The sequence below is a fragment of the Jaculus jaculus genome, chromosome 2, assembly GCF_020740685.1.
Source record: "Jaculus jaculus isolate mJacJac1 chromosome 2, mJacJac1.mat.Y.cur, whole genome shotgun sequence".
In the NCBI taxonomy this organism is placed as follows: Eukaryota; Metazoa; Chordata; class Mammalia; order Rodentia; family Dipodidae; genus Jaculus; species Jaculus jaculus.
Window position 1 is genome coordinate 105,116,858 of NC_059103.1, and position 19,531 is coordinate 105,136,388.

At 40.1% G+C, this 19,531-nt stretch overlaps 1 protein-coding gene and 1 non-coding gene across 2 annotated transcripts; one reads left to right on the top strand and one right to left on the bottom strand.

Moving 5' to 3' along the window:
- Positions 1 to 413: 413 nt before the first annotated feature.
- LOC101607944 (alcohol dehydrogenase 6) lies at positions 414 to 18,866 on the top strand. The gene is given in 10 exon segments (XM_012949448.2): positions 414 to 500; positions 1,722 to 1,865; positions 5,011 to 5,146; positions 10,037 to 10,128; positions 10,230 to 10,442; positions 12,641 to 12,905; positions 14,254 to 14,279; positions 14,281 to 14,374; positions 17,664 to 17,793; positions 18,842 to 18,866. Coding segments are annotated over 10 exon segments (1,212 nt in total).
- Positions 7,845 to 7,988, bottom strand: LOC123459161. Its single transcript, XR_006636068.1, has one exon. It is a non-coding gene; the product is annotated as a small nucleolar RNA SNORA48 (small nucleolar RNA).
- Positions 18,867 to 19,531: the final 665 nt, after the last annotated feature.

The window sequence follows — 19,531 nt, forward strand, 5'->3', positions numbered from 1 at the left end:
AAGGACCCCGGTTCGAGGCTCGGTTCCCCAGGTCCCACGTTAGCCAGATGCACAAGGGGGCGCACGCGTCTGGAGTTCGTTTGCAGAGGCTGGAAGCCCTGGCGCGCCCATTCTCTCTCTCCCCCTCTATCTGTCTTTCTCTCTGTGTCTGTCGCTCTCAAATAAATAAATAAAAAAAAATTAAAAAAAAAAAAAGATTCACCAGATAAAACAAGGAGAGGATTTTTCAGACATGTGAAGTTGCATGAGAAGAAAAGAAAAACATCCCATTTGATCATCTCCAAAATATTTGAGGGATTAAAGGATAAAGTCTGGGGCAAAAAGTGGCAGGAAAAGGGGCTGGAAAAACTGACAAGGGTCATGATATCATTAGATCCAGCAATGGGAATCAAAATCTTTTTAGATCCATTGGCATGGGTGAGATTCGATTTTGGAAAGCAATGGCGTGGAGGGTGGATTTGAAGGTGATGACAAGCCAGCATGCTTTCCCAGTGGTTCAGGTGAAAGGGTCTGGACCACTCAGCAGGAGCAGGAAAGGAGAGAAGGGCAGGGATTCCAGAAAACTCAGATTGTGGAAGAGGGAAAGAGAACAATTACATCTTACGGCTACTGGTTGAAATGTGGAAATTAGAGAAGACAGCAGATTTTTGCTGTGTTCTATGAAGGGACAGACTGGAGGTAGAGATGAAATAGTGATGTGCTCATGTTTGCACATGTTGAGTCTGTAGAACTTGGGAGAAATGTAATGAGCAAGTGTGTATGTGAGTCAAAATCTCTGGTAGAAATGAAATAATGTCTCACAAACATTGATTGTGAAAGCCATCAGCATGAGAGTAGTACCCAACTAAATATAAACAGGAAGACGATACTCCACCATAACAACAATGCTAGACTTAAATCAGAACCTGAACTCCCTGGCCAGCAACAATTACTCCAACATCAATCTTCAATGACGACCATTTAGTGATGGCCACCATTAGATACATGCCCTGCACTCTTTGCTCCATTACTTATCTATTACCCAATCCATTTCTCACTCAGTTAGGACCACAAATAACCCCCATACTGTGATGCCATTGCAAGCCTGAAACAGCCTCTTGGCATTTTCATCAGAAAAATGACATCTAGCTAGGAGTGATACCATGTGCCTGTTCTCCCAGCACTGGGAAAGCAAAGTCAAGAGCAGCCTGGGCTACAGAGTGAGTCCCAGACTGGCCTGAACTATGTAAACCCACATTTTTAAGGAAAGACATATCATCTATCATCTTAGTTTTGCTGCATTTTTGTAAATATAATTAGTAATTACTAACCTAATTTGAATATAAAGGCTGGCAGTGTAAGAAGAATCAGGTCACAGTTAGAGAGACTACCTTCAGCATGTTTTTATACTTTTCTTTCTTTATTCTCTTGAAGTAGAATAATTTGTCACTTTCTAGTTTTTTATTTTATTTTATTTATTTTATTTATTTATTTGAGAGCGACAGACATAGAGAGAAAGACAGATAGAGGGAGAGAGAGAGAATGGGCGTGCCAGGGCTTCCAGCCTCTGCAAACGAACTCCAGACGCGTGCGCCCCCTTGTGCATCTGGCTAACTTGGGACCTGGGGAACCGAGCCTCGAACCGGGGTCCTTAGGCTTCACAGGCAAGCACTTAACCGCTAAGCCATCTCTCCAGCCCACTTTCTAGTTTTTATTGATATAAGAATCCTCCAAATCCCAAGCCTAATAAGTCTGGCTTCCTTCCCTGCCCCTCCTCACCCCAGGTGATCAGATGCAAAGCAGCCATACTCTGGAAGCCTGGTGCGCCAATCTCCATGGAGGAGGTAGAAGTGGCCCCGCCAAAGGCAAAGGAAGTCTAGATAAAGGTAAAACTGGATCCTCACTTCCACAGAGAAACCAAAGCCATTCACTGTAAATTATATGTTCTTTTCAGAATGTTCAATTCAAAAAGAAAACTGCATATCCTTCTATTTAAAATGGTTAGGAAGGGCTAGTACCTGTTCACACAGGAGGAGAAATAAACAGATTTAATAGGTTTCTCATCCTTAGTTATATACTTGGAATTACTGGGGAACTTAGGAAAATGCTAATAACTGGGTCTCATTCCCAGAAATTCTACAATTATGATTTAATTGGTTTGTGGTGCCACATACTGGGTGTGAAGAGTTTTTAAATCTCCCCAGATGATTCTAACTGGCTTCCAGCAGAGTAGGACACAGTTCATGTGACTTATAGTTCAAAGTCCTTAAATTCTTTTAATTATTATTATAGATAATAAGTCCTCTTTATTGATGGGTAACAAAGAGATGCATTTTTATGTTACCATATTTACACAGTCCATATCCTCTTCTCAGAAAAAAAAGAAAAGAAAAAGAAAAAGGCCTTCTCTGTCTAGTCTCTGACCTTATGGGGCAAACAGTGAGCTATTTAGCAATTCCCACTGCCCTTCAATAGGGTTACAATTCATGCAACTAGGTTTGGACACTGACTCAAAGATATGCAGAGACAGACTACAAATCTGCATTGCTGACTGTGTATTTGAACCAAAATATAAACCTGATAACAAGGTAGGTGGTAACAAGCTCTGGAGAGGTTGTGTGGACTTGGGGCTGGTACCCATTTGTGACAGTATACTGGTGATAAAGAAACCAAGACAACCTGTGTACAGAGCACAACAGGATAGCACAGGTATAGCCGCTGAATTGAGTCAGTGATGAACAGAAGGGTGCACTGTTTGGCATATTTCTAGATCAGTGAATTCTGACTGAATTTCCTATAGTTGAGACATAAGCAATCTATGCTATTCTTCTACAAAGAACCTTCCTAAATATTCCACATTCAAGAGATTTTCTTTTTTAAAACTTTTCATTTATTTTTTCCATTTTAATACATGTGTATATTTTTATCTTATTTTCCCTAACTACCCTCTCTTATACCCCTCCCACTCCCATGAATACTCTTTTTCTTTCCAATTAATCCTCGTCTTACTTTCATGCCTTTTTTCCTACCCATTGAGTTAAATTTGGTTTAGTTGTACAATTGCAGGTGGAAGATATTTACTATGGAATGGGCAGCTTAACCAGTGGCCACACCACTGATGAACCTGACTCCCCTCTCCTAACAACCATTAGCTCCCATTGACTACTCTGAGAAATGGGGGGTCCCGTGTCTTGTGCAGGAAGCCACAGCTGCTGTTAGTTCATAATGGCAATGCTGTATGCAGAAGACAATGTTTTGCAAACCCCCTCCCTATCCTCCTGCTCTTACATTCATTCAGTCCCCTCTTCCATGAGATTGCTCAAGCCTTGGAGGGGTGATTTAGATGTCTTGAGGCTGAGCACATATTAGTCACTTATTGTCAGCAATTTTGCCAGCTCTCTATCTTTGCACTATCCACTGCCCATTGTAGTAAGAAACTACTGTGATCAAGGTTTCAAGCAGTACTTATCTATGGGAACAAATAAAAGTATTTAGAAGGCAGTTTCACAGGCTATCCATTTAGCATACTCATAGTAGGACATTCATCCATAGGGTCTATGTCCCTAGCCATAAGTTTCAATCAGGTTTACAGTACTAATCACGAAACTCCTTCCTGAGTCCTCAACTTCATTCAGAAAGCAGTTGACTATGTCCATAACATGCATGCTACTACTGTACCAGCGGGGATATCTTGCCTGGCAGATCCCTTGTGGCATACACAGGGTCCATAGCTGAGTAGGACTGTTGATGGCTTTTCTCTCCCAGCAGCCTGCATAGCACCTTCTGACATGAAGAAACTAGCCAGCAAGGAGGACACTTCCAGCTCAACTCCAGCTTAGTTTCTCTGTGCCCTACAACTGAAACGTGTGGTGTCTTCAGCAATTGGGGCTTATTGTCCAGTTTCCATGGGCAACCAAAAACAATGGCAATATTGTTATAGGAGTCTCTTTAATGACAGATTGTCTTTCTTGCGTGGTGTGTAGGTGAGTGTGGTCACGTGTGTTTTACAATCCTCATACCCATTTTGGAGATGATGAAACAGATTATAAAGAGTAATTTTACATCCATTAAGATGCAACTAAGAAGAAAAGTTAGGGCACAGATCTCAGCCGTGAACTCTTAGCCATTGCCTTAGATTGCCTTCATTTTAATTTTTTGTTTATTTATATTTATTTATTTGAGAGTGAGAGAGAGAGAAAGAGGCAGAGAGAGAGAATGGGCACACCAGGGTTTCCAGCCACTGCAAATGAACTCCAGACACATGTGCCCCCTTGTGCATCTGGCTAATGTGGGTCCTGGGGAATCGAGCCTTGAACTGGGGTCCTTAGGCTTCGCAGGCAAGCGCTTAACAGCTAAGCCATCCCTCCAGCCCAGCCTTCACTTTAATTTTTAATAATTTATTTGCATGGGGCGGGTGACATTCCAGATCTTGCCACTGCAAACGAATGCCAGTCTCTTGCACCACATTTGTGTCTGCCTTACATGGGCAGCTTGGGAATTAAACCTGGGCTGACAGGCTTTGCAAGCTGGAGCTTTTAACTACTAAGTCATGTTTACAGCCCCCAATTACCTTCATTTTAAATTGTCTGTGGGATTATGACTTGCACTCATAACACAACTATTAAGCTTGCTTGGGAAATAATTAAAGCTTAATTTATAATAAAACACATTATTCCTTTTTCCTTCCTGTGTCCCAACCCCTTATTTCTATAATTGACTTTTTATTCCATATTCCCATTCACAAGCTCAAGAAAGGATGAGATGGGACCTTTGGTATCACAGTGTGACTTTATAATTTCTTTCTGACTTCATCCTGCCCTTCCTAGTAAAGTCTGAATCATCTTAACTCTGAAATTAGCTAATGTAGAACATTATGTTCCTCTAATAAATTATTACTGATGCTTCCCAAGAATTCAAACTAATAAGAAGTGAGTACATTGCACTAATGGCACATCTCTAACTAGCAAAAGGAAAACAAGAACAATTCTCAACTTCTAGGAGAAACCGGTGTATTCTTAGAACTCCATATAGGTGGTGGCCACAGGACTCTGTGGTTCAGATATAAAATATTTGAAGGAAATTTCTGGCTTTTTCCCCATCATTTTTGGCCATGAAGGGACTGGAACAGTTGAGAGTGTGGGAGAAGGAGTGAGCACAGTGAAGGCAGGTAAGATTCAGCATGTGGAACTGCATCAGAACACAAAAGGAATCCCTTGGAGGAGAATTTTGAAATTCGGTTGTGTCTGAGCCGATTATTTGGATTCCCCTTCCCCTTTTTAACTTTGACACACTGATCTGTTTAAACTTGGGAGGGGGTGTGAACACTCTCTTACTGTCTCATGGAGATTCCCAACTTGCAACTGTGCCCGTTAGACTGTCCTCACTTTTATTTCCTGTTCTAACTCGACTCCAGAGTGCAGCCAAGCAGACGGTTATTCCAGCTTTGCCCACTGTTTTAGTAAATTGCTCCTCACTGGAGGTTCTCACTGTTCTACTGTGGGGTGAAACATTAATGCCAGTGGGAAGAAAGCAAGCAACCATGACCATCAACAACCTTTTTCTCTTTTTAAAGAATGGATATGTCAGAGAAAATAAGATAAAATAAAAACAAAATAAGTAAGAATAAAGGTCGGGGTGGTGGCACACACCTTTAATCCCAGCACTCGGGAGGAAGAAGTAGGAGGATTGCTGTGAATTTGAAGCCCCCCTGACACTACATAGTGAATTCCAGGCCAGCCTGGACTAGAGTGAAACCTTACCTTGAAAAACCAAAAAATAAAATAAAATAGATAAGAACGGATATGTCAGAAAGGGACATGTACACAAAATGAAACGGACAAAATACATCACAGCTGTAGAGCAAAACAGCCACTAGGAATCCTTGTGTATGTTGGTAAGAGACAGAGGCTGGCTGCTATTTCAACCAAAAGATGGGGTGATGGGGCTATGCACAGAACAGGAGCTCATTTCCTCTAAAAATTTTGGTCACTAGAAAACCTGTGCATGTTTGTGTGCTAACAAATAAAGTCAGTGCTTGCTTTTTGTATATAAATATTAAAAATAATTAAATTAAATTAAAATAAAAAGTCAAAGTTGTGGAACCAAATAGAAGAGTTCAGAACTGGACTCAAATTCACATAGTAACTTAATACAGGACTAGGCCTCCTTTTCTATTTGAGGGTGGGAACATAGTTTATCCAATGACTGATACTAAAGTAACTACATAACCATCTGCTCTAAAAAATAGTAATAAACTGAGTTACTATCTCATTCTTCTTATTTAAAAAAATGAATCTAGCCAGTAAGTTAAAAAGTAGATATAAAGGGAAGAGAAAGGAAGGGAGGAGGGTACTTAATAGGTTGGTATTGTATATATGTAAGTACAATGATTGAAATAGAGAAGTAATATGATGGAGAATGGAATGTCAAAGGGGAAAGTGGAGGGGGGGTCAGGGAGGGTATTACCATGGGATTTTTTTTATAATCATGGAAAATGTTAATAAAAATTAAATTTAAAAAAATCGGGCTGGAGAAATGGCATAGCGGTTAAGAGCTTGCCTGTGAAGCCTAAGGACCCCGGTTCAAGGCTTGATTCCCCCAGGACCCATGTTAGCCAGATGCACCAGGGGGCACACGCGTCTGGAGTTCGTTTGCAGTGGCTGGAGGCCCTGGCAAGCCCATTCTCTCTCTCTCTCTCTCTCTCTCTCTCTCTCTCTCTCTCTCTCTCTCTCTTTCTCTATCTGCCTCTTCTCTCTCTGTCACTCTCAAATAAATAAATAAAAATCTTTAAAAAAAAAAAAAGAAAAAAATGAATCTAAGGCTTAAGTGTGAAATGTAAAATCACATATGTATGAGTAACAATGTGCGATATTGCCTCAGATAAGTGCCTGGAATGGTAATCAACACAGAAGTGCAGGGTGGCACATACCTGTGATCTCAGCACTAGAAAAGCTGAGGCAGAAGGGTTAATTTGAGGCCAATTTGAGCTGCATAGGTGGACCCTGTCAAGAAAGAAAGAGAGATAGGAAATGAAGGCATAAGGAAGGAAAGAAAGGAGAATGTAAAGGAAGGAAGGAAGAAGGGAAAGATTAAGGAGAAGGGGAAGAAGGATGAGGAATATGAACAACAAAGTAAGTAGGAGGAAAGTGTTCAAGCAATAAGAAAACTGAAAACATAAACAATATATAAACTTTAAGACACAATTTTAGTCCTGAATATATAAAAAATAAGTCAACAAACATGGCATGAGATAATTTCTTAGTATATAGTCCAGCCCCAGGTCTTATTCTTTGAACAAAGTATCCACATTCTTTAAATCCAATTCCTTTCAGTAGAAGCTAGTGTCTAAAATGTAAGGTAGGACTTGTTTGAATGGTTACAACAGAAGACCACTTGGTTTAGTGTTCCAAAAGCAACTTACAATGGAGGCAAATCTGGGGCTATCTCCTTGAGATTCAGCCACCACAGAGGCTAGGGCTCCACAGAGATACCAGAAATACATACTCTTTTTGTAAGTATGCTATGCTCTTTGAAGTATCAAGCACAACTAAATGTGGGAATAATTCTAAGTTATATCTTCTTGGAACCTTGATTAAGTCTTAAGATACAATTAACCATCTACTTTATTTATTTTTTAATTGCTATTTATTTATTTATTTGAGGAAGAGAGAGAGAGGCAGAGAGAAAGAGTAAATGAGCATACCACTGCAAACAAACTCCAGATGCATATGCCACCTTGTGCATCTGGCTCACATGGGTACTGGAGAGTTGAACCTGGGTCCATGGGATTCACAAGCAAATGCCTCAACCACTAAGCCACATCTCCAGTCCATATTTGTGTACTTTTTAATATTTATTTTTCTCAGGATTATGCCCTAGGCATGAGACAGCTTTGGCCACCAAGACAGGCATTGAGCTAGGATGAACAAAGGACTTCCCTCTATTCTGCCCCTGACTAACACAAGACCACTACCACCAATGAGGTGTTTCTTTGCCCATTGTCAGGGGTATCTATCTACTTTTAAAACTAGCATTTTGAGGGCTGGAGGGATGGCTTGGAGATTAAGGTGTTTGCCTGCAAAGCCAAAGTACCCAGGTTTGATTCCCCAGGACCCACGTTAGCCAGATGCACAAGGGGGGCGCACGTGTCCGGAGTTTGTTTGCAGTGGTTGAAGGCCCTGGCATGCCCATTCAATCTCTCTCTCTTGTTTCTCTCCCTCTTTCTCTGTCAAATAAATAAATATTAAAAGTAGCATTTAGCGCATACTATCCTGTTGCTGTCATCTACCTGATCTTGGCCAGGAGGTGATGTCCACCCTCTACTTACGCCATCAGTTTCCCTTGCCATTATGGAGCTTCCCCTCAAGTCTGTAAACCAAAATAAACTTTTTTCCCCACAAGCTACTCTTGGTTGGGTGTTTTCTGCAATGTGAACCTGACTACAACAGTAAAATTGGTACCACAAAGTGGGATTATTGCTGCTAGAAACCTGACTGTGTGGCTTTTGGCCTTTTGGTGCTGATTTTTGAGAGGGAGATGGAAGAATTTATAACCTTGGCCTAAGAGACGCCTTGCAGTGCTATAAGTACAGGTTGATGGACTATTGTTGTCAGAGCTGAAAGACCTGAATACCATAAGAAATATGGACTGTGAGGTTTGGCTTGTGTGGGTGAGAAAGAGCTTTGCTGGGAATGGACTAGAAGCAGTTTGTGTGACAGGCTTGCTGTTGTGCCCATTCCCTGAGAATTTGTGTAGTATTGAATTGCATGCACTGGTGTAAGCAGAGGGACATGGCACAGAAAGAAATCTTTAAGCCAAAACTTCTGCCCATTCACCTGCAATTGAGAGATTACAACCTTTGAGATTGGGCCATCTGATCTGCATTGCAACAACAGGAAACATGGTCTTTGAAAGGGCCTGAATGTTGAACAAGTGTCCTGTTCTTCAGAGTCTGCTTTAGTACCCCCTGGATTAACAAGTTGGCAGACTACCTGGTGTTATGGAGTATAACAAATGCAAGAAAGAGAGGGTCATTGAATTTGAAAGATGATTTTGTTTTATGAAAATGGATCATGAGCAGTGTGAAGCAGGTTGATTAACTGCATGGAGACTCAATGGAGCCATGAAGATAAACTGTGGGTTGTAGTTGGAGACTTAGTGGAAATGCGAAGACTATGGGATGGCTGCCAAGGAGAACTGACAGCACTGTATGAAGTTTTCCAGGACTGTGAGTAGCCTAGCTGGAGGGGCGGAATTGGAACTCCAGAAACTGATCACTGGTTAGATTTATTGGACTTGGGAAATTTGTCACTGGCTAGAGTTGCTGGACTTAGAGCTACAGAGTTTGTTTGCCCCATTTAAATCTTGTACTGGTTGAATATTTCTTTTCTATGCCCAGTGCCATCTTTTGCAGTATGAGTGTTTATTCTGTGCCATATGGGGCTTTGTGAGTTCTTCTTCCTTTTTTTTTTTTTTTTGTATTAGAGTTCAGTTAAAAGATCTTGGATTATGGGGATGGTTGAACATCATTAGGATTGATAAGAACTATGGAGACTTTTAAAGTTGGACTGATTGCATTGTATTTTACATCAAGTATGGTTATCAGTTTGGGGGGGGCAGGGGCAGCATGTAGTAGTTTGACTCAGGTGTCCCCCATAAACTTATGTGTTCTGAATGCTAGGTCCTTAGCTGTTGACAATTTGGGAGTTGACACCTCCTGGAGGCAGTGTATTGTGGGGGTGGGCTTATGGGTGTGATAGCCAGCTTCCCCTTACCAGTGTCTGGCACACTCTTTTGTTGCTATTGTCCATCTGATGTTAGCCAGGAGGTTATATACTCCCTCTGCTTATGCCATCATTTTCCCCTGCCATCAAGGTCCTTCCCCTCAAGTCTGTAGCCAAAACAAACCAAGAAAGAAGAAAGAAAGAAAGAAAGAAAGAAAGAAAGAAAGAAAGAAAGAAAGAAAGAAAGAAAGAAAGAAAGAGTGAGAGAAAGAAAGGAAGAAGGAGGGAGGGAGGAAAAACTAACACATTATTACAAAACTACTTTGGTCTTTTAGGTGATAAAGTTATCATACTCTCCCTACCACAATGTGGAGAATGTAACATTTGTTTGAATTCTGAAAGTAATATGTGTATAGAATTAACATAGGTCTTTACTAATACTTTTGGAAAAATTAATTTGACTTCATTGGAAGACAGCCAATATTTTTAATTCAAAATAAAATATCTATGTTTTTCTATTAAAGACAGTCACTAACCCACCTGATGTCTGATGGCATGAGCAGGATCACCTGCCAGGGGAAGTCAGTGTACCAGTTTGGAACAGTGAGCACCTTCTCTTCATACACAGTGGTGAAGGAGATCTCAGTTGCCAAGATTGATGTGGAGATGCCTCTAGAGAAAGTGTGCTTCTTCAGCTGTGGATTTTCCACTGGGTTTGGTGCTGTGATCAGTTATGCCAAGGTGAGGGCATTATATCCATATCAATGGAATTTTGTGATAAGGAGTTGGAAGGCCTTATGCATGTGGGTCATGTATGATCTTATCTTCTGAGAAAAACGCCACTTACCTTGAGTTACTTCTGAGGTCACTGAGGTATTTGACTACCTGCTTCATCACTACATGTTCCTTCAACATCTTTCCCATTTGTTCTTGGTCAGAAGTAAATGATCAGTTAAATCTGGGTGTACCATTCACAAGCAGAGGTATGAAGACTTTAAACATGATGCCATGTGATATGATTCTGTATCCTTACAGAATCCAGTTTTCTTCATTCAACAAACACTGGTGAAGCCATTCACTGTTCCAGGTGCTGGGATTCTACTGCTAACAACACTCATCAAGCTTGTTTTCTATTTGTATGGTTTAATAGGTCAATTAAATGCTAAGTACAAAAGAAAAGGAAAGGGGAAGAGAATATAGCTCAATGACAGAGTATTTGTCTAGCATGCATAAAACCCTGAGTTCAATCCTCATGAAAAAAATATATAAATAGTATTTTGGAAATAAAAGACCTAGTGGAAAGAGTATTACTGTATTAGTTTGGCAAGGGAATCCCACTCTGATTGGATGGGCTACAGTTAAACTTCTTTCCTGAAACATCACACCAGTCTCCTCAGCTCACTTCTTTCTTTTAAGGGGCAATTGATTTTTAGTTTTATTTTTACTTTCAATGGTTTTTTTGAGAAACAATCTTTCCTGGAATTCACTATGTAGTCTTAGAGTGGCCTTGAACTCACAGCAATCTTCCTACCTCTGCCTCCTGAGTGCTGGGTGCACCACGCCTGGCAATTTTTAGCTTTTTGTTTGTCCACTATTAGTCCCACTAAGATACACAGAGGTAAGATTTGTGTTAATTAATTTTCTGTCACAAATTATAATGATAAAAAGTTTATTTTGGCACATTAAATCAGAGGTTTTAGTCTGTGATGGATTGGTCCTGTTGCCTCTAGGCTGTTATGAGACAGGAAGTTATGGCAGGCAATGAGCAGTAGAGCAAAGCTGCTTATCTTATGATCTCTAGGAAGATAGGCCACCTCCAATGACCTACGTTCCTTCTACTAGACCCCTTCAAGAGGTTCTGTCACCTCTTCCTAGGGTCATGGGCTAAGGCCATGGGTTTTTAGAGGACATTCAAGATCCAAACTTAAACAAGATAGAAAGGGCTCAATTTAAATGAATACTATGCTACATGGTACTCCATAAAAACAAAATAAGAACTGAGACTGCTTCCCTGCAAATGAGCCAAAGCTTTTACAGATGCCCAGAAGGAAAAAGAAAGGCTGTCAGAAGATGAAAGTAGTGTGAAAGAACTCTAAACTACCTAGAATTAAAGAAACACTCTGGGGCTGGAGAGATGGCTTAGTGTTTAAGGCACTTGCTTACAAAGCCAAAGGACCCAGGTTTGACTCCCCAGGACCCATGTAAGCCAGATAGAAAAGGTGGCACATGCATCTAGAGATCATTTGCAGTGGCTGGAGACCCTGGTGGGCCCATTCTCTCTCTCTCTCCCTCCCTCTTTCTCTCTTTCAAATAAATAAATAAAACATTTTTTTTTAAAAAGTAACACTCTGTCAAATAAGCCTCAAGATTCAGTGAAATTTTATTAAATTATTTCTACTTTTGCTAATTTCTCCCTGAGACTTGCAACTCAACTTCTAGGTAGTTTTTGTTCCTATGGCAAAAAATATCTCATATCTAGCCAGGCGTGGTGGTGCACACCTTTAATCCCAGCACTCAGGAGGCAGAGGTAGGAGGATCGTGATGAGTTCGAGTCTACTCTGAGAATATATAGTCAATTCCAGGTCAGCTTAGGCTAGAGTGAAACCCTACCTTGAAAACCCAAGGGAAAAAAAAAAAAAAAAAACAGAATATCTCATATCTAGAAATATCTTGTAAAAACAAAGCTCTCAAATTGTATTTTATTTGAAAATTGCCTTTCTTTATGTCTCTTGAAAAGCAGACACAGACTTGACCTCCCCAGGTTAATGAAAGTACAGTGGGGCTGGGGACAGAGTGCTGTAGTGAAGTCTTACTCGGCATGCATTAGGCCTGGGTTTACATCCTAGTACAGCAAAAAATGAAAAAAAGGGCATGGTCCTTGTATGTGTTACGTGTTTGTTACTCATGTTCTTTTGGATTTTCTGCCTTTATGTGCCCAGGTGACTCCAGGCTCTACCTGTGCTGTGTTTGGCCTGGGAGGAGTTGGCCTGTCTGTGATCATGGGCTGTAAAGCAGCAGGAGCAGCCAGGATCACTGCAGTGGACATCAACAAACACAAGTTTGAGAAGGCAAAGATAGTGGGTGCCACTGAGTGCATCAACCCACAGGACTTCAAGAAACGCATTCAAGAAGTTATATTTGATCTGCTAGGTGCTGGTGTAGAGTTTTGCTTTGAGGTCATTGGAAATCCAGACACCATGGTATGTGATTCTTTGGAGATATAATCACCAGTATTTGTACCAATGGTTGTTTTAGCTTTCAACTAAATTAACATGCTTGAATTCCATATTTCTCTATTTTATTTTCCATATATCTCATAACATCAGGTAGTGCATTCTGTAAATCCCCCACATACACACAAATTTGCTCACTATCCCAAACACTGAGTCAGGAACTCCCATACTGAGTTTTCTTTTCCCCCTTTGTTACTACATAATTTTCCTTCAAGAAAAAAGAATAACTCCAATATGTAAGATATGAAAAATTCATACTAAATCAATTCAAAACAAGAGTCAGTTTGATAACTATAATTTTCAAGCCAAAGAATTTATTTAAGTGACATAAGGGTTAGATAAATTACCCTACAAAACAATGAACCTTTTGCTTTCAATAAAATCTTTCATGTTGGATTTGAAGTACTAGGAAAATCTTTCCTGATCTTGTTCAACTGTATTCATTTCAAGAATGAGGAACAAGAATGGTTGCTTTTCTGGCTGAGCATGGCTTGCTCAGGATAGTACAATTGGAGAAAGCTTTGCTTCAGAACCTGATACATGCTCTCTTTTGGGTCTTGAAGAAATAATGTACTATCCTTGTGTGGCTCCATCTTCAAGGCAGCTACAAAGAAACTAAAGATCAGTCTACTCCAACGTGGGCTCTTTTCCCAACATGTAAAGTGTTTATATTATTCACTATATATAAATCATCTCATTTATACAAAGCCTTTATCCCAGTCTTGCTCTGAGAAATAGCTTTTGAAAATAACTCATGGGAAGCTGCCTGATTATCACTTTGTTAGCATGTTATATTACAAAACTATTCAGCTGACCCCTTTGATGAAGAAAATAATAACAACAATCAACTGTGATGGTAATGATCTTTACAAAAATTAGTATTATCTTTTTTTGTTTTTTGTTTTTCAAGGTAGGGTTTTGCCCTAGCCCAAGCTGACCTGGAATTCATTATGTATTCTCAAGGTTGCCTCAAACTCACAGCAATCCTCTCACCTCTGCCTCCCATGTGCTGGGATTAAAGGCCTGCTCCACCATACCCAACCAAAATTATTATTGTCATTAATCATTATTATTAACACCACCACTACTATTATTTTCATTCTTCTTTACATTTATTGTATCCTAAAGTAAAGGTACTATGTCAAGAAGATGTAATGTCATGTATATTAAAGAATATTTTTGTGATATAATTGTTATTTCAAATGAGAACAAGGAAAGTTATGGCTGTTCAGCAGCGAGGCTAAATTAAAGACTTAAACACAAGTCTTGAATACCTCCTTTAGTCCTTCTCTGCCCTGCGTTGCTTTTACAGCATGCAGCCGCCCTGGCCTCCTGCCACAAGAGCCCACGGGGTCTGCATTATTGCTGCTGGCGTTCAACTCACTTTTGACAGCCAGCTGTTCTTCTCAGGACGTGCTTTGAAAGCGCCCATTTTTGGAGGTATGGATGAAACAGGGGAGGGTAGAAACACTTGAGGAGTAGGAGTCAAGCAATATAAAAAAGCCAGAATACCTAAGAAAGACATAAAACAAGAGCTCTATATTGCAGTTTTTGTTTCAATTGATGACCAAAATAAGAGAATTGACATTAGATCTATGTGTTGTCTGTTAGTAAGTTTTATCTCATCCAAATAGAGGAGTGATACTTTTTTCAAATTTAGTGATAAAGAAACCAGTGTCCAAGGATTTGAAATGTAGCACAGTGGTAGACTTCTTTCACATTCCTGAGGTTGTGGATTCAAAAGTGTCCAAACTTTAAAGCAATATCGTCATCAATAACTGTACACTGACTGAATTATATAAATGCCTACTGGGATTCTCTGAGGGATATACTTAATCATTAGTAATCACGGCAAAAAAAAAAAAAAAAAAAAAAGATTGTAAAAGCTTATCCCAAACACGAGTTGTCATTATACCAACACAATGGATTCGTGGTTTTAATTTTTTTATTATTTATTTATTTATTTGAGAGCAACAGACACAGAGAGAAAGACAGATAGAGGGAGAGAGAGAATGGGCGCACCAGGGCTTCCAGCCTCTGCAAACAAACTCCAGACGTGCATCTGGCTAACGTGGGACCTGGGGAACCGAGCCCCGAACCGGGGTCCTTAGGCTTCACAGGCAAGCGCTTAACCCCTAAGCTATCTCTACAGCCCAAGGGTTCATGGTTTTAAAGAATTTCTAATTTTCTTTCTGAGGTAATCCCAATACACAGGCTTTTTTTTATGAGAGAGAGAGAGAGAGAACTGGCACACCAGGGCCTCAGCCACTGCAATTGAACTCCAGATGCATGTGCCCCCCCCCCCCCGTGTGCTTGTGTGACCTTGTCCCTGTATCACTGTGTATCTGACTTACATGGGACCTGGAGAGTTGAACATGAGCCCTTAGGCTTAACAGGCAAGTGCCTTAACCACTAAGCCATCTCTCTAGCCCTGTTACATTTTTTTAGAGGAGAAAAAGAAATTCTAATAAAAGCAAATGAAAATTATTTTTCCAGAGAAAGAAATTTTCATAAAGTCCTATATATTTTTTCATTTATTTAAACTAAACACTTTAGAAGAGTTTTTATTAAGAAAGGGGAAAACAAGCTAGGGGTGGTGATGCATGCCTTTGAGCCCAGCACTTGGGAGGCAGAGCTAGAAGGATCACTGTGAGCTCAAGACCAGCCTGAGACTACATAGTGAATTCCAGGTCCACCTGAGCTAGAATGGGACCCTACCTTGAAAAAAAAGAAAGAAAGAAAAGAAGCAAAGGGGAAAACAAACAAAATTGAGTAAATCTTCCTAGGACTCTGGGCTCATAAGCAAGTGTAGTGATATTTTAGAAAAATCTGGGGCAAAATGAATTCTCGGGCAAAAGAAGTGAGGATTAGAGTGGTTTGAACTACTTTTACTATGATTCTCACTACCAATGGCAGTGTATTGTTTCTGGCACTGGCAGTCTCACCCACTCCATTTATAAACATAAATGGTGAGATGGGCAAAGAAAAAAGAGGAACTGTGATTTCAGTTCCTCTATTTGGGATCACTGGATACATATTATCACTGTTTCCCTATGTTATATTCATATGTGAAAATGGTCATTCAAAATACACATGCTCTACTAAGTCTTGAAAATTAGAACACCAATATCTTAAATAACCCTCCCTGAGGCTCACTGATGGGGTAAAAACATACATGGTTGAGTGTCAGAGAAGAACACCCAAAGTTCACCTCTGACTGCCACACACATGACATGGAGTGTGCAAAAATAACAAATAAATGACCACTAGAACTAATCAAAAAATAATTCCACAAACTTTCAGTAATAACATCAACATATAAAAATTAAAAGTGGGGCTGGAGAGATGGCTTAGTGGTTAAGCGCTCGCCTATGAAGCCTATGGACCCCGGTTCGAGGCTCGGTTCCCCAGGTCCCACGTTAGCCAGGTGCACAAGGGGGCGCACGCGTCTGGAGTTAGTTTGCAGTGGCTGGAAGCCCTGGTGGGCCCATTCTCTCTCTCTCCCTCTATCTGTCTTTCTCTCTGTGTCTGTTGCTCTCAAATAAATAAATAAAATAAATAAATAAATAAAAATAAAAATTAAAAGTGGGGTTGGAGAGATGACTGAGAAGTTAAGGCACTTGCTTGTGAAGCCTGACAGCCTGGGTTCAATTCCCCAGTGCCCACATAAAGCCAGATGCATCTGGAGTTCATTTGCAGCAGCAAGAGGTTCTGACATGCCCATTCATTCCCTCTTTCTTTCTCTTTCTCTTTCTCGTTCTTTCTCTTTCTCTTTCTCCCCCTCCCTCTCCCTCTCCTTACAAATAAATAAATAAAAGTAATTTTTAAAAAATCAAGAGTGGGGACTGGAGAGATGGCTGAGCAGTTAAGGTGTTTGCCTGTGAAGCCTAAGGACCCAGGTTCAATTCTCCAGGACCCATGTAAACCAGATGCAAAAATTAGTGCATGCATCTGAAGTTCATTTGCAGTGGCTGAAATCCCTGGAGTGCCTAAACTCACACACACACACTCTCTCTCCCTCAAAAATAAATAAAAATAAATAATTTGTTTTAAATAAAGAGTGGGCTGGAGAGATTGCTTAGTGGTTAAGGTGCCTACCTGCAAAGTCAAAGGACCCAGGTTCAATTCCCCAGGACCCACATAAGCAGGATGCACAGGGTGGTGCATGTGTCTGGAGTGTTTGTAGCAGCTGGAGGCCCTGACTCACTCATATGTATTCTCTCTCTCTCTCTCCTCTCTCTCTTTCTCACTCAAGTAAATAAATAAAAATTTAAAAAAATTTAAAAATCAAGAGTATTGCTAAAGGACAATAGCAAATTATTTAATTATTGAAATGGAAATTAAGAAAGCAATCCCACTGACAATAGCTATAAGTAAAGTAATAATTTAGAAATAGTCTTATCCCAAGGTAAGAAAAAAAAATCTCTATATTAAGCCAGGTGGTGTGGCACATGCCTTTAATCCAGTACTCAGGGGCAGAGGTAGAAGAGTCACTGTGAGTTGGAGGCCAGCCTGGGATTACAGAGTGAGTTCCAGGTCAGCCAGGAATAGAGTGAGATCCTACCTCTCCATATTAGCTTTATGGTTGGGACAGGCACTGTACTGGTGACTAGCCAAGATGACTGGCCTCCTTAAATTTAGTAAACATTTCCATCAGTTGTTTTATGTGATTTTCTTTTACAGTAAATCCTCATGCATAAAGTCTGTCATTAACCTATGTTGTTTTCAGTCTGGAAGCCCAGAGAACACGTTCCTAAACTAATTTCTGACTATGCGGTGAAAAAGTTTAGCCTAATTACCCATACTCTAAACCTTGACAAGATCAATGAAGCATTCGAGTTACTGAAAACTGGTAGATGGTAACTCATGTCATTTCTTTGTGCTTGAAACCATGATAAAGGGTGTGTGGGTGTGGACATAGGAGGTTGTCACTGCTACAACAGCTCTACATGGGTGAAAGACCTTACAGCCACTGGTTACACATCTCCTTCCCATCTACAGTTTGCTTTATTGCCAACTTATAAATATATAATCCTGAAAGTATTAAGGTGATTAGAAATCCTTACCAATAGTTTTTTTAATTCATTGTTCTTATGAAACTCATAACTGGTTATGTCACCTCATAAAATTATGGTCCAAATTTAAGAATATAGTTTCCAACTAGGTGTGGTGGTACATGCCTTTAATTCCAGCACTCGGGAGGCAGAGGTAGGAGAATTGCTGTGAGTTCAAGGCCACCCTGAGATTACATAGTGAATTCCAGGTCAGCTTGTACCAGAGTGAGACCCTACCTCAAAAGAACAAAACAAAACAACAACAACAATATATAGTTTCTAAAGATGCCATTGTTGCATTTGGTGTTATCCTATTTCAGGGAATAAATTATCAGTAAGATCCCCAATTCTGACATTTATCTTTACCATACAACCCCTCCAAGTAGAAACTAACCATGAGCAGCACTGGCATTTCTTTTTTAAAAAAAAAAAATATTTTTTTGTATGTATTTATTTGAAAGAGGGAGGAAAAGATAGCTAGAGAGAGAATGGGCACACCAGGACCTCTAGCTACTGCAAACAAACTTCAGATGCATTTAGTGTATCTGACTGTACATGGGTGCTGGGGAATAGAATCTGGGTGCATGGTAGGCAAGCACCTTAACTGCTAAGCCATCTCTCCAGCCCAATATTGACATTTCTCACTTGAATATAAACCTCTTGACCTACTTGTTACTTGGAAACTTCACATAATCTTGTAAATGTTTCTCAGAGTTTATTGAATCCATCCATTTCCACTGAACCTAAAAGGAAAAGAATCTAGGTATGGGTCTACAAAATAAGAATTTGTAACTTAAACACAAATGTTGCTCTTAAAATATTTTAATGTTTCCTTCTCTTTTTCCTTTCTTAGTATCCGCTGTGTCCTGCTACCTTAAATACACTGTAGTGCAATATCTGCAGCATATTTCACCACTGAATGGCAGTCTCAATCACAACCTCATGCTTTAGAAGAAATTGTCTCTCAAAGCTTTTCTATTTTATTACCAAAGATTCATTCAGCAGCAAACTGGCTTCTCACCTTACCATGGCATCAAAATAGTACTTATATAACACAGTGCTATGCAGGGTCACCCTCCCTTTTACATCTACATTGAGGTTGACTTGAATCACACAATATATCAGGTTCATCAAAGCAAGATGCTCCTAGTTGTCTCTACTTCTGGACCTGTATTTCCTTGTCTATACCCTACTGATTGAGACATGAAGACATAGTGTACTGCCCATTATACACAAAAGGAACAAAATTCTTACCAAAATGCTACTACAACTAATAAATAACTTAGCAAAATTTCAGCTTAGAAAAGAAACATACAAAAACTGATAGTACAGACTTCTGGGTAAGATGGCAGCTTAGGAGCCACACCAAACCAACCTAGGGAGGGATTTAAGCAAAACCCCAGCAAAATACACTCTTCTTCTGAAAAGTGAAGGCATATAGGTTATTCTTAGACACAGCGGAGAAGCCAAGAGACCAAGACGCACCAGAAAGGAGGAAAATGGCCAGAGTCCCGCTGAGGCATCACTGCCCGTGGTCCATGTG